Here is a 25915-nt window from a genome sequence, read left to right on the forward strand (position 1 = left end):
AAAGTCTGTATCTGTAATGAATTGCTGTAGACATACTGAAGTATAATCAATATAAAATTTACAACGTACATATTTCGATATTTCCCTCTTTATCGCGTTATTTTTTGCATATGCAATCGATAATTCAAATATGCGTCGAATAAAGTAGTTCGAGGCAAACTCTCTGATTGTATCTACAATTATTTAACTTCATTTAGGGCCGGTTTTTCAATCGCCAGATAAATATATCTATCAGATAAAGTTATCACTATCCTTTTCATCACACGTATAAATGACAATGACAGCTAACATTTATCTGACAGATATTATTTATCTGGCGATTGAAAAACCAGCCCTTAGTAGGTGTAAGGTTTATTGAGTTTATCTCATGACGTCATAAAGGAAACAGACTACAGAGGCGTCATTCGGAAAAATCAGAAAGTCAAATCTAATCTCGCGTCCGTCTAGCCAAGAGGGCATATTTTAAAATTGAACAGTTTTTTAAGTATGTTCCAGAACGGGGTGGATGACGTAAGAAAGTGTTTTCATGAAGTCAGCAATAGCACATATCACAGCCAGTAACGCTTCAACATATACCTACAGTAGGTAGGTTGTTAGTAATAATATAAATAGGTAGTGAATGTAGTGATATACTTTTATGGCCGAGCGCAAGCGGGACTACATCATATTGGATGATAATGGATAGCTTGAGTAACAATTTAGTGTCATAAATCATAATATTAAGTTAAGCGTCGATTCAGGACACTTGTATGAGCTTCAATTGATTGACATGAACGCCGCATGCCCCGTCCTGCTGTACGGCGTACAGTGTACGCCCAATATGAGCGCACTCAGACCTTACACTTAGGTTTGCGTATGTTTATGGTTATACTTATTTAAGTATGTGTATTTTCATGAGTGTTTTGTGTTGTTTGTATTTAAATTATACTTCTTATACTTCTTAGAGCCACCTACCATATATTCTGATTATATTAACTCCAATACCCAAAGGTTGGAAGAGATCACTCTTAAGCGATAAGACCGCTTGTTGTTACCTCTATTTAATTTTTTGTTTCTTGTGCATAATACTTGTAAACTATGTGAGGTGTGCAATAAAGAGTATTGTATTGTTTACGTTTTGAAATGCCAAAATTTTTTTTTTGCGAATTTAACTAAAACTCATATACAGGGTGGTTCCTGATAATGAACCTTGCTACGTGTAATAATCTACGTGTAATAAAAGATAATCATTACATACATATTATATTCAGACTACTATAATTTCACTAGTACCATAGTTAGTCTGCTTTAATTCCCACTGAGACCGAGATAAGTGAAGAGAAATGAATCAACCAATAGGTAGCTCTCGTTTTAATTCAGTTGAGCTGACATGAGATCCAACGATTAGGTGCCTATGTCTGCCAATAATTGCTGCGAAGTTTTCGGTGAACTTTATATGAGAAGTAAAATAATCTTCAGTTCTTACGCCGTGGCTTGCGTGGGCGACGGTCGCGCGATGGTCGCGCGACGGCGATGCAACGCATACGAAATCAAACCTTATCGATATGGAAGTATGAGACGCGACGGCGACCGTCGCCCACGCAAGACACGGCGTTATAAATCAACCAATATTATTCGTATTAAACAATGAATTTCTCCCAATAAAAATTTTGGTGCAATAGGACACCTTTCTGTACATTTCCTAGTAAGTACAGCATATTATCATTGTCAAAGTATAGTACCAATAAATAAGCCGATATTTACAAACGAAAGTCTGTCATAAATATTTGTGACGTTATCTGGGTAAACTATGTGAGGTGTGCAATAAAGAGTATTGTATTGTTTACGTTTTGAAATGCCAAAATTTTTTTTTTGCGAATTTAACTAAAACTCATATACAGGGTGGTTCCTGATAATGAACCTTGCTACGTGTAATAATCTACGTGTAATAAAAGATAATCATTACATACATATTATATTCAGACTACTATAATTTCACTAGTACCATAGTTAGTCTGCTTTAATTCCCACTGAGACCGAGATAAGTGAAGAGAAACGAATCAACCAATAGGTAGCTCTCGTTTTAATTCAGTTGAGCTGACATGAGATCCAACGATTAGGTGCCTATGTCTGCCAATAATTGCTGCGAAGTTTTCGGTGAACTTTATATGAGAAGTAAAATAATCTTCAGTTCTTACGCCGTGGCTTGCGTGGGCGACGGTCGCGCGATGGTCGCGCGACGGCGATGCAACGCATACGAAATCAAACCTTATCGATATGGAAGTATGAGACGCGACGGCGACCGTCGCCCACGCAAGACACGGCGTTATAAATCAACCAATATTATTCGTATTAAACAATGAATTTCTCCCAATAAAAATTTTGGTGCAATAGGACACCTTTCTGTACATTTCCTAGTAAGTACAGCATATTATCATTGTCAAAGTATAGTACCAATAAATAAGCCGATATTTACAAACGAAAGTCTGTCATAAATATTTGTGACGTTATCTGGGTAAAGGAACCTTCATTACTGTCAATGGCGCTTACGTCCCGCCGCGTTGTATTTGTATACAAACATCGCACATAACGCCGTAAGCGCCATCGACACTAAGGTCCCTTTACCCAGATAATGTCACATTTAATTCGTTAATATAAAAGTGCACGGTGCAGTGATGTAAAGCGAGTTGACAACGCATCAGCGATCGATACATTCGATACCCGCTGCCAATCCGCCTGGCCTTGTGTTTGTCTTGCCTTTTACAGTGGCCCCAAGTTCATCTTCTGTTCCGTATTTACTGCCATAGTTAATTTTTTTTATTGTTGACCGTACCACAAGTCATGTCTCGGGAAATATGTTTTTTTTTTGTGTTCAGATGTTCTCTTATACGAGTCACAATTCTCAACTGATACTGGTAAAATTTTGTGATCAAATATTATATCGTGATACGTGACTTGACTTGTGCGATAATGTAGATTGTAATAAGGCAAAAAGGCTGCGTTTCCAGTAGAGGTGATGCGAATAGTCGCATCGAAAGGTGTGTTTGTTAGGTTATGAACTAAAAAGGCTGCGATTAGTGAAGGCAGGTAAATGTGATTCTTTGGTGACACATCTTTGGTGGATACGCAGCCATACAAATCAGTTTTGATATTGGAGGTGAAAAGGTGCTATGACAGATTAAACCTAAGCTTGGGATTAAATATGTCGTGGTCACGTTGGCCTAAGTGTGGCAAGGTGTAGTGGTATATTTATCGTGGTGTGGTGTGGTATGTAAAATGATAAAAAGCAATATCTACCTATAAGAAATTCACCATCAATTGGATCATTTAAATGTAAATTAAAAAAACATATTTTAAATTCACAAAAAAAAAATTAAACTCAGCTGGGCCTGTCCAAATGGAAAGAGTGCCCCCCTTATATTGTATTATATTACATTATAGCGTTAAATTCTACTTCACCTTTAATGACGACTGTTTCGGTGCCGTAATTTCGTAAATTCTTTCTTTCTTTGTGGTCTACATTTAAATTGTGGTCTTCATTTAAATAATAACAATTATACCAAATTAAATTTTTGAAACTTTTTGTACCTACCTATACGAGTGAGCTTGATCGCTTTTTCTTTGGTGTATGGTATCTTTGGTATCTATTTCAGGTTTTGCACTTACCTATATATAAACACTATTATGTACTAGCATGTAGTTGCGCTCTTTCGGAAGGGTTTCCACGGAAGACCAGCGTCGAGATTCTTAAGTGGTATCTTGACATACGCTTAACAATAAATTAGTACTGTCTATGTAATTCATAAATTTAAGCGTTTTCTGAATAAATTTCTTCTATTCTATTCAATAAAATAGAAATGTCACTTCAAATATATTTGCTATAGGTTATGTGTATTACCTGTGGTTCTTGTGTGGTTGACTTGACTTGTGTTTTGATGCAGTAGTCTTCTAGAGTGAGAGGCACGACGATGCCTTCTCTTTCTGCGTCTATACGCGCGACTTGCGCTTGTTTCCTGTAAAAAATAATTAAAACATTTATTAAACATGAAATAATAATGAGAAAACGGATTACATATATCGCGTTTAATGACTTCATAATAATCATAATACATCCCGACGTTTCGAACGCTTCACAGCGTTCTTGAACTTTCATGATTAACTATCGCGGTAACCGAAGACAATAATAAATTTATTAAGTTTTATATCAATTATAAAATGGTTAATGTAATCAGTGATTTGTGTGTCACGGAATTTGGAATATTGTAATGTTTCTTGCGCGATGTCAAATAATATTGACAACACAGCTTAACACTTTTAACTTGTGATTACTAATCAACTGTGTTGTCAATATTATTTGACATCGCGCAAGAAACATTACAATATTCCAAATTCCGTGACAAAAAGTAATTGAAAATATAATTCTTGTGGCTTCATCTTTCTTAACCATATTTCCATCCAAACTTATCCAATTAATATCCATATTATGGTTTTTTAGAAAATTTTGTTACGACTATCAACAATATGTCGCAGTAAACATCTTTGTCAGAATATTATTATTTACTAGCTTTTGCCCGCGGCTTCGCTCGCGTTAAATTCGCGAAAATTGCGGAATGCGCCATACAAACGTCCACATCCCATTTTAGGTAAGTAGAGGGTTAGAAAGAGACAAAAAGTAGCCTATGTCACTCTCCATCCCTTCATCTCTCTCCACATAAAAACTCACATCAAATCGTAGCTCCGTGTTGCCGTGAAAGACGGACAAACAAACAGACACACACACTTTCCCATTTATAATATTAGTATGGATTAGGGCACGACGTAAAATAGTACATTACGATACAAGTGCGTAAAAAACATTAAACGTAACTCGTATTCGTAACTCGTGTCGATTTAAAACACTCCCTTCGGTCGTGTAATCGTGTTTTAATTTATCGCCACTCGTTTCGAACTTCCTTTTCGCACGTGTATTGTACGACGTTTTTCAGTACAGATGAGCCTCCGAAGTTTCGACCTGGCATATAATGAACCACTTCTCGCACTAGTGCGTAAAAAAAACACCATCTGTACTGAAAAAAACATTACGGCGAATACGGCGATGAAGCTACTCGTACTTTTTTAATGGCACCACAGGTAACCAAGCGCGGATCCAGCTTCGTGCTCACGTGGTAAAGGCCCAGGCCCCAGGGGGGTCACGTGGTCTATTTGTATGGCCAACTTAGGCTCCTGGGGTCATGATCCCGCATCCCTCCCCCATGATGCGCGCATGCAGGTAACACCCACAGGGGCCACAGGCGTGTCAAGCAGTGTGTGAAATTCGTTACGCGTAGGACGAATGCACGCGATATTCGTTTAAGTTCGGGTTCAGGGACATTGGATACTTTATCGGATTATTCAATTAGAATGATCGATACATAAAAACCATATAGCAGCGAAGCGAGAAAAAATAGAAAGGTGCTATGTGGAGTGTGAAACCTTCCTCTACTTACTACCAAAGAGGATCAAGTATTATAGAGAGTTACTGTCAAAGTAAAATGTGTAATCACACTGCGTAAACTGCCATCTCGTGACACAGGCTTAAAACTTTTGAACCTCAGTTTTGACAATTTGGCCAATATTCTTCGCTTGATATGTGTTAAAATGTCAAAAATTAATATTAGGACATCTAGCCGAGCGTCCCCCAAAGGTGTAACGCCATCTAGGCCACCGTACCTTTTTCTTTATGGTTCTGAGGTACGTTTTTTTTAGACTTTATCTGTCTATACGGAGTTACCTACATAATATGTCTTTGCTACTATTACCTTGTCTATAAACTCCGTAGTTACATAGACCATTTGCCTAGTAATAAATATAAAAATAATTATAGGAAATGCTTCCCCGCTTCAAATATATTTTCCAAGAGACTAACGAGTCAGCTTTATATTATTTACAAAAGGACCTTGCAGTATGAAAATCTTCGTATCTTTCAAAGTAAATTGAGACAGATTTTCTCGGACTTGCATATTTGTAAAGCAACTAATGTCAGCGCTTCCGCTCAGTAATAATCCTGATTACCATATACCAGTGTTTTTCAAAGTGTGGGTCGCGACCCCCAAGGGGGTCGCGGCATTTATCCAGGGGGGTCGCGAAGTTCAGCTTTAAGATAAACTTATGACAGGCTGGTTTAATTTTTTTTTAACTTAAAAAAGTGAAATTCTTGAGAATTAAAAGGATAACAACCTTAAAACAACTCATTTTATGATAAATAAATAAATTATGTTTTCCCCTCACTAGCTCGGAAACACGTGTTTTGTCCTTTAATACCAGCGGGTAAAAACGCATTTTATCCACTAGTGGGTAAAGTAATTTGACCTTGAATAAAGTCAAATTAACTGCTTTAAAATTGATAAAAGTAGGTGAATCTAGTAATAAAGATGATTTACCACCTGTGGAACTACTGGAAGCAGTGATTAACGCACTTTTTGCGTTGTAGTTTCCTCGCTATAGTGAGGGGAAAAGTTTTGTGTTACACTCGGGTGCAAATGTATTTTACATCTCGTGTGTTAAAAACTCGCAAGTTCAGGATTCTATTCTCGAACCACTCGCTTCGCTCGTGGTTCAACTATAGAATCCTTTCACTTGCTCGTTTTTCAATTCCACACTCGGCGTTAAAATACAACTTTGCCCCCTTGTATAACAAATAACTATTATTTGTTGAAAACGTCCGCTCGCATAAATATGAAGTACCAAATGGGATCAAAACTTTAAGGGCTTCTTTTACTAAATGTGGATATTCAGCCATTCTTTTAACCCAGAACGCATCAATTGAAATGGTGCTTCTTTCACCGGGGCGTTGAGATCGGCCAGCTTAACGGACTTAATATTTAAAAAATATATTCAAAATCCATCTTTCCATCATCATCACCAATCCATGTTCCAGTTGAGAAATAATTTTGGAGTTGGTTTTTTAAACTTTGCAAGCTCTCCACCATAACTGATTGAATGATTTTAGCCATGCAAGGGAAATAATCAAACTGCATGCGCATATACTGTACATGCTGTGTAAAAATGTTGTCCACAACTCAATTTTTGCTAGAAATCCGTTAACTTTATCTTTTTCTGTAATTATGTTTTCGTCCCTTTCTTTGCAGACTTGCGTCCATAACATTTAAGTTGTCAAAGATACCGCCAAGATATTCTACTTTAAATATTGTAACATAATCAGAAAATAGATCTGCTATTCCAGTTTTGTTATCTTGTAAAAACATTAATAATTCTGATTAAGCTCTATAACGCGTGTCAAAACCCTTCCTCTCGAAAGCGATCTCACCTCTGCGTGACAAGTGATAAATAAAGTACACACATATCTTCGCATACTAAATTTAATATTCGCAATAGACGAGTTTGCAAATCTTTACCTTTGATCGAATTTACAACTTTTATTACATCTTTCAGCACTAAGTTATAGGTAATATATTAGAAACGAGGTATGGGGGTCGCGAAAAAAATTGAAAGGTCATAATGGGCCGTGGCACCATAAAGTTTGAAAAACACTGCCATATACTGTAATAGGACACACACATAAACTAACGCCTGTATTCCCAAAAGGGGTAGGCAGACAGGTTGCTAGTCTATCACGACTATCACCCATCACGTTACATTGAATTCATTATCTCCCAGTGGATTCTTTACATTGGACACCCGTTAAATACCTACCCAGCTCATTGGTTCCCCAATTTCCCCTAGTAAACGACCACCTCTAGGAAAGGATGAATTAAAACTTACACACTATCGTTATCTCTAGGTACCTAACTTCCTAACCCATCAGTACACGGGGAATAATAATAGTATAGAATATGTACTTATATTACATTTCCGTATAAGATACAATGGTAGTAATAAACCATTTCATATCAATATCGTCATTTCAGCTCGTCATGCAGAGGGTCCCCGCTGATTCTGACCTAGTTTGTATGGAATTTATCGATACCGACTGTCCTTAGATATTGTAACAGTTTCCTATTAATTACGTAACGACGCGCTGGCGTCGCGTTTTCCTATACCAATTATTGTTCGTAATAACGACTATTGCTTGTTTCCAGAACGATGCTCCATTTGTAATTTCTCTGATAACGGTTAACTAGCACTATCCGTTATCCCTCAGTAATCATGATAATTATAAGTTGCAATACAAAACTTGTGTCTAAATTAGTTGCGACTTCCAAGTGTGGGCTGAAATGATAAGAGAGGACCCACACTAGCGTCTCTTGAGCATCTGCTTCAGTCAGCGCCATATAAAATGATAACGCTGTGCATTTGCGCCAACGCTGCTGCAAAGCAGCCACAGTGTTGAGAATGTTGTCAAAGAAGGTAAACTAAACTTCGGTAACTTTGCTGACTCAGCGATCTCAATTATTATGTGTGTTGACACTAAGTTTCGTATTTCGCTTCTTCAGTCCGATGCATTAAGTCGCTTGAAGCTCGAACCATCCTTTCGCTCCGACTCCGACGCCTCAGTAACCAATGTAACTCACCTTATAATATTCTCATACTCTTTATCCTTGCCTTGGAGTCGCGCCAACGCCTGTACATGACGCTGGCATCCACGTTGACTGGGCTGAAGGTGTTGGGCTCGTTCAGGTGTGAGATAACTGAAAGTAGGACCGTGCTGATCGACTGCGTGGGGAGACTATACATTTGGGTTGCTCACCTTATAATATTCTCATATTCCTTATCCTTGCCCTTGGAGTCGCGCCAACGCCTGTACATGACGCTGGCGTCCACGTTGGCCGGGCTGAAGGTGTTGGGCTCGTTCAGAAGTGAGATGACTGAGAGCAGCACCGTGCGGACGGACTGTGTGGGGTTCCAGCGTTCGCACGGCAGCTCGCCTGACTGAGGGTCATCCACGGGCGGGTGCAAATTGATATGCAGAGGTCTCCGTTCTGGAAAGAGAAAATTATTGATTAGAAAGCGTAGGTCAGGCCATCGTGACCGTGACAAGGTCAAAAAGTGGAGCAGGTAATTAAGAGATGGCGGATCGTTGCAAAGACCGAGTAGCCTTTATTATATTTCCATTTCCGCATTTATAAAACTTGAGAAAACTGGATCGGCAACAAATACAATTTGGTCATTATACTTAGATCCGATGATGATAAATGTAACCTTACAGGGATAAGTTCGGATAAGTTCGTCAACTTTTTGTACTGTCCTATCCATTTAGTAATATAATTGTCATATTTATGTTATTATTAAGAAAATATGTAGAGAACCTTAATTTTGTACAATAAAGAGAATTTATACATACATACATATTTATGTTTTGTGTTTTGTACAATAAAGAGTTTATACATACATATGATGGCACAAATAGGCTGTTTTATAAACGCATGTACTTACTCTGTAATGCTACTGGGAGGAAGTTTTAATCAAATGGGATTGGAAAGACACTTCCGCGTACTTTGTAACGATTTTTAATTGGTCACTGTGGTCAGCTTTAAACTCCAATTGAAAGTTTATTACATCTGTTCTTCGAATCATACATACAATGCGGATTATATCACAGGTAAGGTTTAATTGTTCCACTCTGCCGAGCACGGCCTCCTTTCAATGACAGCGGACACTGCAAATATTTTACTAATTCTGCCTGTGGGACCACTGGAATGACAAGGTCGACTTAGTCCCTTTGTTTAGAATTTAAATGAGGTTATATACGTATATTTAAAATACTGCAGCTTCCGACAGATATAAATGAACATGCATAACTTAGCAATGATAATAAATAATCAGTGTAGCCTCGTAGCTAGGTCAGTACGAAACAGACGACGTAGGTTTACGTCTAGGTATAGTATGACGACGTATTAGATGTACGTAGATCACCAGTATCGCATGAATTAGTTTCGACAGCAGGTCAGAGTTGCGCACACAAGTTATTCTTGCGTTTTGAACGTGGCTGTTTGGGCGACCTAGTTCCGAAGTGGGACTAACAGATGGGCTGGGCGGTGCGGGTCAGGACTTTTGAATAGTTAAAAGTGCCATAACATAAAAGGATGCTCATGATCCCACCCAGGCGGAATGAAGAGATACTGTCGATTAAGTATTAAGTAATATAGAGTATTACATACACACATACATAAACTCACGCATGTATTGTCAAAAGGGGTAGACAGAGTACATGAGACTGCTCAAGTTCTAGTACCACTCTTAGCAATTAAGTGGTTGAAAGGAAACGAAATTGCATAGTATTAATATTAAATTAGTAAAAATAGACCAGAAACTAGATTTTACTAGATTACTAAAATTGTCGCTTCCAAACAAATTCCCATTTTGCGGCTTACTATAAGGGCGCTTTGGCAGTAACATGATGTATACAATTAGATCCCAGGGAGGGACCTTTGATATAAATAAGTTTAATCTTACGGCAAAAGAGAGCAAATAAACTGATGGAAAATTAAAAGGCGCTCCTTCAGTTTCATCACGTCTCTCGATTTTACGCATATTTTAATATTAATTTCAAATTACAAGGGACGAACATCGGACGCACATAATTTACGTGTTATAAAATAAGAAAATCTTAACACCTTGACTTAAAACCTTTGTTCAACTTCAAACTGAATTGTGTATTGTGTAGTTTGTACACTTCGTACATATTACAAACATTTTAATGAAGATTGGTAACGTGGACAGGACATGTAAGTGTCCCTTTGTGGCTACGTACTCGTATACCGTGGAAATGGCGACACTCCGTGGAAATTGTGCAAGCAAATTGTGGAAGTAAATAACATATTGCCACTAAACATCAGGGGAGTTTTCCGAGCGCTCACCGAGAGTGGTGTCTAGTGATTATTAGTGTTGAAATTTTCTAATTTTTAGCGTCAAAAATTGTTAATGTTATTTATTAAATAGGTATGTTTCGGGTGGTTTCGATTATGTTTTCTTGAAAACTGCAGGAGCAGGTGATTATGAGGACAAAAGAAGTAGCAAAACAACAGGTTCCCTTGCATTTTTCATAGGACACCCAATTGATTTTCTTGTTTTTGAAGAAATATTAAGGGTTTTCTTTAGCCTTAACTCTTTGATCAGAACACTGCGCTCAGATTACGCATATTTATTATGGATCTTGATGTCAAGAGTCACACTCGTTTGCTAACAGTGATGACACACCGATGAGATGTTTCGTGAATGCCACTGGCCTACCGCGAACATCGGAATTCGAAGAACGCCTATCTCCGTCTCTATCACTCTTGCAATGTTCGACCGAGACCGACGATTTTCGAATGTCGATGTCTGCGGTAGCCGGACACAATTCCAACCAAATTGATCCGTTTTGCTGACTCATCGGTTCCATCGCTATATTGCAGCTTGGCCAAAAAGAGTAGAAATTAAAAAGTGGCAACATCGTATTAATGTCGTCCCGTTTTCTCACATACATTGATTTGAAAGGGACGACACTACGATGTTGCCACTTTTTAATTTGTACTCTTTTTGCCAAGCTGTACAAATTTCAGCCTCGGATTGAACGCTTTCCAAGGTGCCTTCCGTTTTTAGTGCGTAACCAGGTGTTATGTAAAACTATTGTTACCGAGTTAGTGATTACCTAAAATAGTCATAACAGCTTACGTGCGCATATGGATAGAAACTAGGGCTTCTTGTTTACATTATGTATTTATTCAGTTCCTGCGTTTTATAGCTGCGGCAACGTTTATGACTTTGCGGTTAATCCATTTAGAAATCAGAAATCGAGAGTAATGTTTATGATTATACGTCACTACATATTCGGTTAAAAAAAACCCGTTGAGCAATCTGTGGTATTTATTAAAATCGTCGTCAAGTTACTTGATCTCACTTTGATAATCCAAAGTTTTGGAGGCCATTAGTAGTGGCAATTACCAGCACTTGAGCACTGTAAGTACTCTGTTCTTCTGGCTCATAGCAAGCAAGCAAGATAAACTAAGGTAGCATCACTCACAAAAGAAAATGTTCTGACCAAATAAAGCCAAGTTATTTACATGAAACAGCCACAGATAAGCAAAAAGTTAGGAACAGAACAGGTCAGCAACTCAGCACTTTCTGTCAGAGCCACAGCCATGCTTCCGAGTAAACTTAGATGGCAAGAAGGGATTCTTTTCATTCGATTCCTTATATCAAATACTCTAGCTGAGCACAAAGCTATTAGGAAGTGAACAGGTCAGCACTATCTGTCAGAGTCACCGCCATGTTTCCGGGTAAACTAAGGTGGGACTTGAAAGATCTTTCTTGGGTATTAGTGTCCAAATAAAGTCAGATTATTTATAAATATCAAATACCCCAGATGAGCACAAAGGATGTGACAGGTCAGCACTATCCGTCTCCGAGTCACGGACATGTTTCCGCGTAAACTAAGGTGGGACAGAAGGGATTTTTCTAGAGCATTAGTGACCAAATAAGCCAGGTTATTTATATGTAACAGCCCCAGATGAGCACAAAGCTAGGAAGTGACAGGTCAGCACAGCACTACCCGTCACCGAGACACTGACATGTTTCCGCGTCTCACAAAGGAGAAACCGGAACTAGGCACGGTTCGCCTTCGTCGCCGCCCTTGGTCGGGTAGGAAAAATGTTATCGTTATCATTTTGCAATTATTGGATCGATTAGGCTAAATGCGGGTTAGTGCCATGAGTGGGATGCTTAGAATGGACCTCGTTGAATGTCGGTCGTTATAAATAGTTTGTGATGAGACGTGTTAAGTTTAAATGATGCGAATGCCTGTTTATCTACTCGTTATATAGTAGTAGTATCTGATACGTAGATCAAAATGCTATAATATGTGTCAGTCAGTTACGAAAAGTTATACCAAAACTAGGAAAACTTTTGAGTTATTATAACAGTCGATAACTAAACATTATATTCACAATTTCACAGTATGCGAAACTTATCATCGATAAAGTTTTGCGCATTGACATGAGGTCATTTGACTCATTCGGTTCTTGGACATGTATGATAAGAAACGACTTTTTTGTATGTAACGCACGTTTGGGTGGGAAACAGATTGTCCCTGGGCTTATATCCGGGTGGGACCGCTCGTTTAAGAAGATATAGTTTAGTAAATGGCAGCTGGGCTTGCCCTCAATTTGAAACGACCTATTTCTTCAAAGGAAGCTTAACGCAAAATTTAATTTTACAGATTTTAATGAAGCGAAATCTGAAGTAATTGAAGGCTGGGAGTTCGCTTTTTGGCAGAACCACCATTTTCCTAGCCTCACCTATCCATTGTTACCGCTTCTAGACGTTTGGCGAGTCGAAAACAAAAGGCACAAAGACTGTGGCTCCACTCTAGTGCACGCGGCCTACTCCGAATATTCGCATGACCTAGATGCCGTGATACGCGGATCGCGATAGCGTTAGGCAAATACATACTTATATGTCACTTGTTTACTGCTCTGTGCATTGGTTTTTACTTGATGGTAAGTTTGAATACTAAATGTAAAATTTCTACTAATATCATAAATGTAAAAGTCCGATCCGAATCCGTGACAATAAGATCCGTCATAGCCGTAGAATTATTTGTATGTTATTTATTACGTACTAGATCCGAAGAATGATGGAAAAAATCGGGTGGCGGAGATCGGATGTCTGTGTAGTCTGTGGGGGTAGAGAAGAGTCACAGATAGTATAGGGGATACATTCCACGAGTTTTCTTTTTCCGAACAGACAGCAGATAAATCGAGGCTCGGGGAAGGAAGTTTTTTACCATCATCAACATTGTATAATTCCTATTTAAAAATATTTTAAGCGGGTTACTCACGTGTTAAGTCGATATAGCGTTCGACATGTTTCGATCCATTTTCGAGGATCTTCCTCAAGAGTAGCGACCCCGCCTTTACATGTCGAGAGCGCGACGCATACTGCATAAAATATTTTATATGTTTGAGTCTCACGGGAGTTTTATAGTTAAAATTGTATAATTCCGTGGGCAGAAGCTAATTGGGTATATTTTTGTAAATTCTATTTAAATTGTATCAGTTATTGTTATTGACTTGTCTATTTCTATTTAAAACATTGAAGCTATTGATAGGCCTTTTCGCGAAGGTGAGCTATATTTTATTTTTAACCATGGGCAGGGAGTGGAGGGATATTCTTGTTTGATACTTATCGAACCGGCACTAAAAATTCGGTATACTTTTGATAGTTAATTTATGTAGTTTTGCACACGTTTATGTAGCTTTTAAATATCATCTTAAAAGAAAATGATAACCCTAAAACCCTATGTGATCCTCCCGTGGGAGCACCATTTTCAGGATAACAAATGGCTAATATCTTTCCGTAGGGTAAGGAGCGAAGCGAAAACGGTGCAGTGCAAGAAAAAATATAGCGGGGACTATGTTATATATTTTTTATAGTGAGCCTGGTGCATGCACATTTCTGAGTTTTTTTAGAAACATACGAAGATTTCAGAAAATGTACCATATTTGGAGTGGCAAAGCTGAAAAAGTAAATTACATTACTTATCATGGTTAAAAGAATCTTCTCCAATGACACATTCCGATGTGACTTGTGAAGCTTTTACCATTAATGGATTGTTTTTATTTCCCAATAGGTATACATTTATGTCCGTCTTTATGGCTACGTACTGTGATTGTGAATCATATACGAACCGTAGTAAGCATTTCTGAATTGAGGATTCACAGCACAAAGTAGGTCGAATATTGTATTGACATTGACTCGACTGTTGTCAGAATAAAGAATACGATGCGCGATGTTGACCTCGATCTTCACCGACGAGTACGAGTACCTATATTTATATAATCTAGTCCATTTTCAAATAAACGCACACAGAGGCCGTGAGTAAAATGAGTGAATTGATGAAAATGTAAACATATGAACCTTTGATGCATCATATCATAGGCATCATAGCAGACTTAGAGTAAGCAAATGCGATCAAAATATTTGTCAAATTACCTTGGTATCACCGAATAACCAAACGTATTAGTAAGCTTGGAGTTATATGAATACCCTAACACTTTTAGTCAGTAGAACACTGGTAATACTCGTACAATAGAAGAGTGAAAGTAGCCTAACGGTCGCGACTGATTCTCGGCTGAGCTCGCCTTGGCAGCGTTCCTGCGAATAAATAATTAGGGTTTGGGCTATTTAGCTGCGTGCAGTCTATTGTCAATGCCATTATTATTTGCAAACATTACGATAATCGGAAAGAGATATAGTAATTTTTCTCGTGTCGGCTAACAATTTGCACGTAATTGAAGTCTGTCTTCAGTCTCTTCTTCATTACGTTCTTTATGAAAAGGAATTTCAATACTAAAGTGCGCAACATCGACAGACATAAAGGATTGTTATGGCGACAAAGTAGCGCTGTTTGCATCTCTTTCCTTAATAAGTACTTCAAGCGAAAGTGATGCAGCGACGCAACACAATAATAAAACACGGTGTTCGTGAGTAGAGTTGGTTTGAAGAAATAAAATTTCAAAGAATCCTTAAATTTATGTTATTTACGTCGAAAAATAGCACATAAACAGGGAAACAAGGAAACTGCGTTAAATTTATTAGCCTTAACGAGGCATCGGCCAAATAAAATTTGGCACAGATCATGACTAAATTGGACAGAACGTGCACGCTGCTCTGCCTTAAAGGCGACCTTGGGCGAGCAAGGTTGCCTCAAAGCTTTGCAGAAAATGCTGGAAGTTTTTCGTTTCGCAATGCTCGTAGTGAATACAGTCATGATGATAGTCAGAAACGCGCTTACGGCGAGCCGGTGCGTCGCCCTCAGCTAAAAATATGCCACCGGTTCACTGAGCGCTTCCTCACAAAGAAAATGCGCGTTCTGTGACCTCTAAATCGGGAACTTCACAAATGTCTGACGCGGCCAGAAATATCGGAAAAGTGGAAATGTTCTGAGAAATACAGTCGAGTACAAAATTTTAGATTAGTTGGCTTGCGCTGTGTATCAGATGCAATAACAGCATTGCGACAAATACGGCGAAGTTACACAATCAGGCCCGAAATAAGATAGATACTGAACAAATAACGAGTGTGAGATATTTTTTAACGATTCGTGCAAAAAATATGGGATTGGGACATTTGGAACAGGTCGAATATGATTTAATTTACCGTACCGCGTACCTGAGACCGGAAAATTGGATCTTTCTTTAAAATCTTCGGCAATTCTAACCGCAGCCGGGTTTTACGAGCTTAGGAACGCATTAGCATGCAACCGACCGTAGCTTACTTGATAAAGGATGGTTCAGATGTATTTTGTGGAAAAGTTAACCTTTCTTCATTGAAATAAGGTGGAAAAAGAATATCGTTGTGTTGTGTCTATGGGAGGTATGAAGTTATCGACGCATAAAAACTTCGAGAAGACAAGTGCGTTTCGGTTTCTTCGTTTTGCTGGTTTGTATTTTATGGTTTTTGATTGTGAAGTCACGAACTTTAGCGCTAGACGCTTTTTAAATCATCTATAAAGATGGAAATGCACTCCTACTAGTAGTATCTTATAAAAGTGTTAAAAATGTTGGTAGTCTGCTTCCAAGAAGATTATACTCTGGGTCCAACGGAAATACTTCAACTAAATGTTAACGTTAACACGATCCGCAGTAAAGTTGCAGTCTGAATTCTGATTGATGGACCTTATTGTGCGCAGAACATATAAACATTCCCATTCCATGAATCTACAATGTAAAGAGGAAATAGTTCAGGAAAACGTCGTGGAAACGCCTTATTGCGTCGCCAACTTTTCGCGTGGAAACATGATATTGAAAGCAACTACAGTTGGACTCAGATTTATCTGGAGTTTCTAGAGTAAAGTAAACTGTTTTGCGGGAGTGTATGTAATGTGATATGTGATTACGTATCTACACGAGTGTTATCTCTTTGGTTAGCATTTAGTAGCAGTCGTCTTATGGAACAAGTAGCGGAACAAAACAAGATAAGAGCAAATTTTCACTTAGGTATCAAAACTAGGTAATAAACGAACCGAATTTAATCTAAATCAGTTCAGCGATTAAGCATCAAGCGGGCAGTTGAAATGAAAGTCAGATAAGAATTACATTTGCATGCAATAAAATTATTCAAACATTAATATTTAATACAATCAAACATTTTCTTGTGCAAACTGGATATTTTTGATTGAGTTCGACACAGACAATGAGAAGTTGTTTACAAAGATCTATAGAGACGTAGGTAGACGTTAATGCCATTCTTATTCGGGCTCCAATCCAATACTGCGCTGCGCCGTTTCGTGAATTAAACGTTCCCTAAGGAATTTTTACCTAAGATTTAATGCTCGGAAAACATGTGTTCCGCAGAGTTCCTTGCAGGCACCATAGTGGATACCCTCCTCCAATGAGGGAGATAAGCAGTGAATCCATGACTCAGGAAAAAAAAAATTGTTCTCATCACATCAGTAAACGGCTTTACCGGGATTCGAATCCAAAACCATCGGCTTAGCAGCCAACCCCTATAAACCACTGAAGAGTGTAGGGATAGAGCCCACTTGCTACACCACACCAACACAAGCTACACTTTATGTGATATTCAAAGTATTTAAACTTGTAATATGATATGACTACCTGAAGAATAAAATCACTATTGTTTGGGTAATACGGCCGGCGAGTGCAAGGCTCGTAGGCATGGCCGCGAGTTTAAGGCCCTATGACGCACCTTGCGGAAGTGTGCATTCATTAGGACGTCGGCGCATTATCGCTTCCAATAATGGGTGTGTCGTTTACATTTATTTTATATGCATTTCACTGGCCTTTGTTGTCGTATTTGATATGCGAAAATGACTATCTTTGTTTGAGGCGTTAACATATGCATAGGTAATTGATTAAAATCAACAATAAAGTTCCAGAAAATTGTGAGGGGTTTTCAACCAAATCTGGGCCTAGAAAATGTGTGCAAAATGAGTTGCAGCTTTTCTTCAGTGGGAGACCTCAAGAGCAGCAAAAGTCTTTATGCTCACAGGTACAAGACAACGACTTTTTGCTAGCGTTTGGAAATCAAGTGCCGCTGCCGATCACTAATTTATCTCTAAAAGCAATTGACGCTTGTCGCAATCAAGCCCGACAATAATAGACGCAAACGTCTCAATCTAGACTAGGTATCGACTCGAGATACAAAAAAAAAATCACGTGGTCAAGAGAGATTGAAATGTTGGCACGCTAGGTAGTAAGTGCGGGCCTTTGGTCAGGGACATTCCAACTACTTGCACAGTCGAAAATTCTACACAACCATTACAAGGGTGCTCTAAGATTGCGAATATTTGTCACAGCATCTGAGCTCGCTTTAAATTGGTTGCTTTGGGTGCCTTACCTTGCAAATGGAAACACAATGTGAGATATTTAAAGAGCTGTGTGAATGTAGCACAAGTTCAAAGCGGGAGAATAAGGTTAATTACCCCAAGGCCGAGGAGCGCCAAGTACGGATAATTTCGCGATTTCAATAAGGAAATGGAAACAGACGCGCTGACATTGGGCCAGATAGGCGATAGTACTGGCGCAGTGACGTAAGGCGTCAGCGTCTAATAAATCTAAAGCGGGGCATGTTTAGTACTGCAGATTGTAGTCTTGTGTAGTGTTCCCTTATTCTCGTAAGAGAAATGCTGGATAGACTTAGACGCCTCTCATACAGAACTGTCTTCTTCTTCAACCTAGCGTTTTTCCGGCCTGTTGCCATCAGGGTCCGCTTTCCGACTCAATCCATTGCTCTTTTGCCCGGTCAGGATCCTCGGGTGGGCAAAAAAAGGCAAGGCAACATTTTCATGGGAAAATCGTTTATCTTTTTACAAATAAAATAACGTTATTTTGCAACTTGTGATTAGCCACAAATTTTTTGCACGATCAATGTCTAGACGCGGAGTTCTACGTATTTCATGAATGACATATTAGAGCAAGTTCTCGACAAATATGTCTTACAATGCAGGTCTGTGTCTGTACTGGCTAATTCTAACTGCAGCTAACTGTTGTTAGATTTGTCACACACTGTCAGCAGCTAGGTTTTGTTTTGAGCTTACTGACTGTTTATCATTCATCACTTCAATAAGATTAGAAGTGAATTCACGCTCAGGAAATCAGAAATCTGCTCTCGAATTTTGAAATAGGTATGTAAACCTTTTCTGTAAATAAGGTACTCGTATCTATATTGTTTGAATGCCATCCAAAAACCATTAAATAGCTTTCTCACCTTTCATAATAAAATTTAGTATACATATATAATTTCTGACTAGATTTGGTTCCACATTTCAAACGCAAGGCTATCTTATCGACATCGTTATTATGATTACAAGCTCTTGTCAAGTCCCTAGTTCAGTCGAATTATGTCGAATACAGCTGTCAACCGTGGCTAGTGCTGAACTGAGGTCGTTCAACTCTCATTACAATATGGTGGCGTCAGTGGTACAGTCACATATGGCTATGAACCTTACAGACGTTGTTATTAGGGCTTGCATTCCGGAATTCCGGAATCTCGAAATTCCGGAATTTCGGACAACTTTTCCGATATTACAGTTCCGGAATTGAAACACATAATCTCGAAAATTCCGGAATCGATAAAATATACATTTTTAGATGTAAACGTGTAATATCAGCCCGGTTATTTTACAAAATTACCACAGAATATATAAGAAGCAATGTATGGAAAATGGTGGATATGAAAAGTATACTATAAGTATAAGTATATATTTACAAAAATTCAAGGTGTACATGTACATGTACCTCTAGGTATAAATCAGGAAGTCTGACTTTTTGGGCCTCGAGTCTGATACAGGTAATTCAATATTTATTTTATTACATTTATGTGAATAAGACGTTGTGCCATTATTGTAAATTATTACTTTTACATTATTTCGGTGGACAATCGATGCATATGCATTTAAAACCTTTGTTTTTATTAAATTAATTGTCCTCGTCCATATTGCTGTAAATCCTCAAATATGAAATAAGTTCAGAAGGAAAACACTGTATTTGGGGTAGTTTTATTTAGTTTTCTCTAAAATATGTAGTTTTTATTACTGAATGATGTGTCAAATACTATTAAATAATAATGCTAAATATATTTACTTTAATGTTAACTACTATCACAAATCTGGCACTAAAACCTCGTTTGTATCGTTTGCTGTTGTTCGAATTATTATACGATACTTGCTGATAGTCGGACACATTGGCCATCCAGAATAAGAGCTCACCGCGAACATCGAAGTTAGCAATTTATTTCACAGTAATGTGATTGTACGACTCTTCGTCATAGGTCTTTTTTTTAGTGTCTCACTGCTGGGCAAAGGCCTCTCCTCTTAACTTCCATGACTCCAGGTTTAGTGCCTCTTCCGGCCAGTTAGCGAGGAAGGTGTCTAGGTCGTCCCTCTATTTCCTTCTGGGCCTGCTGCGTCCGCGCTCTATTTTTAACCCCCGACGCAAAAAACGAAGGGGTGTTATAAGTTTGACGTGTCTGTCTGTCTGTCCGTCTGTCTGTCTGTCTGTCTGTTTGTCTGTCTGTGTGTGTGTGTCTGTCTGTGGCATCGTAGCTCCCGAACGGGTGAACCGATTTAGATTTAGTTTTTTTTGTCTGAAAGCTGAGTTAGTCGGGAGTGTTCTTAGCCATGTTTCATGAAAATCGGTCAACTATGTCGCAGTCGGGGGATTTTTTCAAAATTTTATGTGGCATTCACTTGGTAGCTACACTAGCCCATCTGTCAGGATGAATACGGCAAACGTGACCAGTTCAGTCCCATTTGAGCCTGGCAGTCCTTTTGCAGTGGCATTTGAGTTTGGAAGATTCTAGGTTGAAGCGTAATTCGTTTTTCGCTGGTTCGTCTGACCATTGGACTCAATGAAATATTGCAATAACCAAGGGATATTTCTTTTACCTGTGCGCCGTGCAGCGTAGGCACTACTTTACATCCTGTTTCAATATGGAACTTTGTGGACCTGACTCGCCGATATGATTTATTTATGAATAGGGTAAGGTATCGCAAGTATCGCAACACACTTATAATAAAAATGGATGGCGCGGCTGGTGGAAGTTTTTATATAATTTACTTTTTATATTACGCAGATTGTTGGAAAACAAAATTCTTCCTTCGGGCTTTATTATATTAAGAAGCTATCAGTTCGTGTTCATTTATAAAATCGTTATTTTAAGTAAGTCAATAAGATGGAACTGTATGTTTGTGGAAGGAAATTAAATGGCGTCCCAACAGTGTTCTATCGTAAACATTTATTTTTCTTTCATTATCTTGGGAGATTCCTATTGCAATATGAAATGAATAAAATGTTAGCGTAATAATTAAAATTATACAGGGTGTGTGATTAAAATAAATGAGGTGAATAATTGAATATTTAGTCCCTTCCATAAATGCGTGATAAATTACACCTATATAGTCCAAAGAAGATCGATTACATCTATTAGTATCTATAAATAGCAGATTTTGGTAATAATTACTTATACAACTTCGTTGACTTTACAAATGGCAAGTAACGAAACAACAGATAATCAAAAATATTGAGATAAGCAACAAATTACTGGAGCAATTTAAGTAAAAGGTAACATTATATTCTGAATTATTATAAATGCTCAGGATGAATATCGGCATAATTAGTACAATTAGCATAACTAAGGTAATTTTATTCCAACGATGAGCACTAACAAACATAACATTTTTCAAATAATTTCTTATTACTAAAATAGTTTTGAGACATTTGCAGTGGCTTTAATTGTACGAGAAGATGTATTGTATCCTGAATAGTATTTTTCAGTACAGATGGTGTTTTTTCTACGCACTAGTGCGAGAAGTGGTTCATTATATAACAGGTCGAAACTTCGGAAGCTCATCTGTACTGAAAACACGTGCGAAATTCGCAACTCGTGTCGATTTACTCCCTTCGGTCGTGTTTTAATTCATCGCCACTCGTTTCGAACTTCCTTTTTTACGCACTTGTATCGTAATGTACTATTATACAATCGTGCTATAATACAAAGCTTTTCAGTCGAGTACCATGTTTAGGCCACGAAGCTTGCTGAGTGGCCTAATGTACGGTACGAGAGTGAAGAAAAACTTAATTATATCACTATTGTATACAATACTTTTTCTATAAGTCATCAACTTCATCATCAATGGTATTTCATCATTCAAGTTAAAATTTAATCGTCTCTGATTGGTCGATAACGCGATAGACAAAAAAAATGTGTTTCAGATGCAGAAAAATTTGCCAGGTATCGAAAATTTGTATAGAACTTGTATGACGTTCTATTTTCGAAATTTTTTCAGTTACCTAAAGTGAAGTGTAATGAAATATTATAGTTGACTAAGTGTCAAAGACTATCCAACACTGAAAAGTCAGCACGTATAGTTTAGTCTGTGGTGTCCTAGTCCTAATTGACAGATTAAAGTCGACGAGTAGAAAAAACATATTTCAGATGTTATATTTTTCTTTTCAAAACTATACTTTAGAAGTAAAATTGTAAAGCTTTGACGAACCCTGTGGTGGGGGATACCCCCATTTGCCAGAATTTCATTTGCCATAATTTTATTTGCCATCCTATTCAACAATCATAATATTGTTTCTCATAACATCTTATGCCATAATCATTGTTTACTATATTAATCTAGTGCCAGAAACTTTGTTTCCCATAAAGTCAGTTTCCATAATGTCATTTGGCAGAATCATCGAAATCCGTAATTACCACATTCCATACCATCATTTGTCATACAAATTAGCGTCCAGAAAAGTGCATTTCCATAATGTGCTTTGGCAGAATCGAAAACTACTATAATAGGTACTAGAAGGACTAGAGAATGAAACTGCTATCAGAAAGTAGGTTAGGTTAGGTTAGAACTGTGACCCCCTGGAAAATGAAACTGCTATCAGAAAGTAGGTTAGGTTAGGTTAGAACTGTGAATAGCACCGAGGTGTAATAGCACCGAGGTGTAAGACGGGGGGGTTGTTTAGTGGGTAAACTGGGTAAAGGAGTCCCACATAACCACTCGGGTTCATCCCCGTACCCGAGTGGTATGCGTAACAGCATTTTTCCCCTCCAGAGAAAAAAAAAAAAAAGGTTAGAACTGTGAACCTCTGGAAAAGGAAACTGCTTGAAAAGTAGGTTAGGTTAGGTTAGAACTGTCATGTGACCCCCCGGAAAATGAAAATACTATCAGACAGTAGGTTAGGTTAGAACTGCGACCCCCTGGAAAATGAAACTGCTATCAGAAAGTAGGTTAGGTTAGGTTAGAACTGTGACCCCCTGGAGAATGAAACTGCTGGAAAAGTGGTTAGGTTAGGTTAGGTTAGGTTACCCCTGGAAAATGAAACTGCTATCAGAAAGTAGGTTAGGTTAGGTAATAATATGGGCAACAATTAATATGGCAATAATTGCTTATGGCGTTTGAATATTCTATGAAACCATATTATTGCACTTAATAATATGGCTAACAAATAGTATGGCATTGTATGATTATGGAAGGTAATATTCGGATAAACAACGAGTATGTCATATGATTTTTATGATAAACAAATCATTCGGGCAAATGAAATTCAGGCAAGTTAGATTCGGGCAAATGAATATTATGTTAAATGACTGTCGGGCAAACAATAGACAACCCTGTGGTGGATTATATCTGTTGTAGTTTGGACGAAGTTTGTAGCGGATGCTATTCTGTACCTAAGACCTACGCGTTTGACGAAGCCTGTGCGCTGTTGATTTGAATGATGGTTTGTATCTTTTAAATATGGAATTAATAAATGTATGTTTATAAATATGGAATTAAATTAATAAATGGATGTATGGAGTGTGTGTACTGAAAGCTTTGTAGGATTGTTTGAAAAGTACAAAAAACAGGGCCAGATTAAAGAAACGTAGGAGTCGTAGGATGACTTTACCCTACACCAGGAAACTAAATTAAGACGGATAAAACTGTCAAAGGAAGTGGCAACATAATTTCTACTGTTTCATATTGAGTGGTGTTTAAGCGGAATGCGTCACACCGTGAATCAGCCGCGTGAATTGATGACCTCTGCTAGGAACTAACGGTATAATACCGACGCCGTTGACGGCTACGAAAAGTGGAGCCTGTGGCTGTGGCCGAATCTGGTCCCCTAGTCAAGAATACAATCGTTGACATTCCGTAGCGTTTCGTAGTTATAACTCTCTCTTGGCTCTTACGTACGACAGAGCCAGTTGAATACTGTTCGCCACGGATTGTCAACGAATGTACTGTTGGGTAGAGAGCCTGGCCTCACAGAGATAACGGCAGTCTTTCCAAGTCAATTGTTAGTAAAATCAGTCTAATTTGGAAAATATGCAAGACACACCAATTAAGTATATTAAAAATTAAAATTTTGAAAAAACCCCCGACCGCGACATAGTGGACCGATTTTCATGAAACATGGCTAAGAACACTCCCGACTAACTCAGCTTTCAGACAAAAAAAACTAAATCAAAATCGGTTCATCCGTTCGGGAGTTACGATGCCACAGACAGACACACACACAGACAAACAGACAGACAGACGGACAGACAGACAGACAGACAGACACGTCAAACTTATAACACCCCTTCGTTTTTGCGTCGGGGGTTAAAAAATAGTAAATACCATGGCTTTAGTTATCATTTAAAGCTTTACGTTGACTACAAAATATAATTTTACTTACATTAGGTACTTATAACAATAACAGAATATAATTATCTTGATGTCATTCATGTTTCATGTCCCTATACTGTACCTACACATTTGAACTTTACAAAGACAAAATAAATGACTTACCTACAAAATAATCATCTACAAAATTAAAATGCAAAGTTACTACATAAACATTTACTTATGTATGAACAAATATTTTACGATTGCTTTAAACTCCATTTTAAAGCATCAGATTACAATAAACGTGATTTCATTTTAATTACTGATTGCCAGAATCAACACATTTAGTTTGGTCTGGTTAAGTTAGTTTGGCCTTGAACCAAAATTGTTAAATTATGTATTCGTGTTCTGTACGGAAATGGGCACATCGGTCGGAGTCATCGGATGAGCCAAGCTTACTCGGCAGTGACACGGTTAAATTGGTGTAACTGTTTATTTGACGTTTTATGTATGATATTTCATTTAAAACACATAATTATGCATTAAATCAGATGATTATACTTAATTACCAATATAATGGATATGTGTTACATGTTAAAACATGTAGCACAGAGATAAAGATGTCAAACTGCTGACCTACTATAAAACGTTCAATTTAGATTTATGCGAACATCATATCCAAAATCTTGTAAGATACCTATATCTTGACCTATAAGGTAAATCTGGGCACTTTTTCTGGACTTCGCATTAAACTGAACACTTCATGCCCCTTTTTAACCCCTGACGCAAAAACGACGGGGAGTTATAAGTTTGAAGTGTCTGTCTGTCCGTGTATGTGTCTGTCTGTGGCATCGTAGCTCCCAAACGGATGAACCGATTTAGATTTAGTTTTTTTGTTTGAAAATTGAATTAGCCAGGAGTGTTCTTAGACATGCTTCATGGAAATCGGTATGTCGAGTGTTTTTAATTTTGTGGTTAGGTTATTGTACATACAATGGACTGATGTTCTCGAATTATCATCGACTGGCCAATACTATATCAGATTATTTCCTTTCAAACTGTTTAGCTACGTAGGTGTGCAGGTAGTAGGGTACTAATTCTCAATCTCACGAACCGTGTCAGTAGTTTAAAAATTAAGTTTCTTCGACCGCATTTCGAAGGTTCGTATGTCTAATGAGTACAAGTTGTATTCTAAACAATGCGTGAATCATGCTGATTGGTAATCAATCGTTTACAAATAAACATATACTTTACATACGTAACCACTGAAGATTACTAGGTCAGGCTGACCAACACACGTAGGTATGCGTATGCACAGCACAAGTATAAAATGCATACAGGATGAAAAGAGGCTATGCTGATTATTTAGGTCGTCAAATGAAAGGCTAATCTTTGAAA

The 25915-nt window shown here is 38.0% G+C and overlaps 1 protein-coding gene across 1 annotated transcript in view; it reads right to left on the reverse strand.

The window, feature by feature from the left end:
- The window catches only part of LOC125234520 (ubiquitin-conjugating enzyme E2 R2), a 44908-nt gene that overhangs the window by 3882 nt on the left and 15111 nt on the right, over nt 1-25915 (reverse strand). The window contains 3 exon segments of the mRNA XM_048140786.1: nt 3878-3992; nt 8666-8876; nt 8879-8897. Coding sequence (XP_047996743.1) covers nt 3878-3992; nt 8666-8876; nt 8879-8897 — 345 coding nt within the window.

This window comes from Leguminivora glycinivorella, chromosome 16 (genome assembly GCF_023078275.1).
Source record: "Leguminivora glycinivorella isolate SPB_JAAS2020 chromosome 16, LegGlyc_1.1, whole genome shotgun sequence".
Lineage (NCBI taxonomy): Eukaryota > Metazoa > Arthropoda > Insecta > Lepidoptera > Tortricidae > Leguminivora > Leguminivora glycinivorella.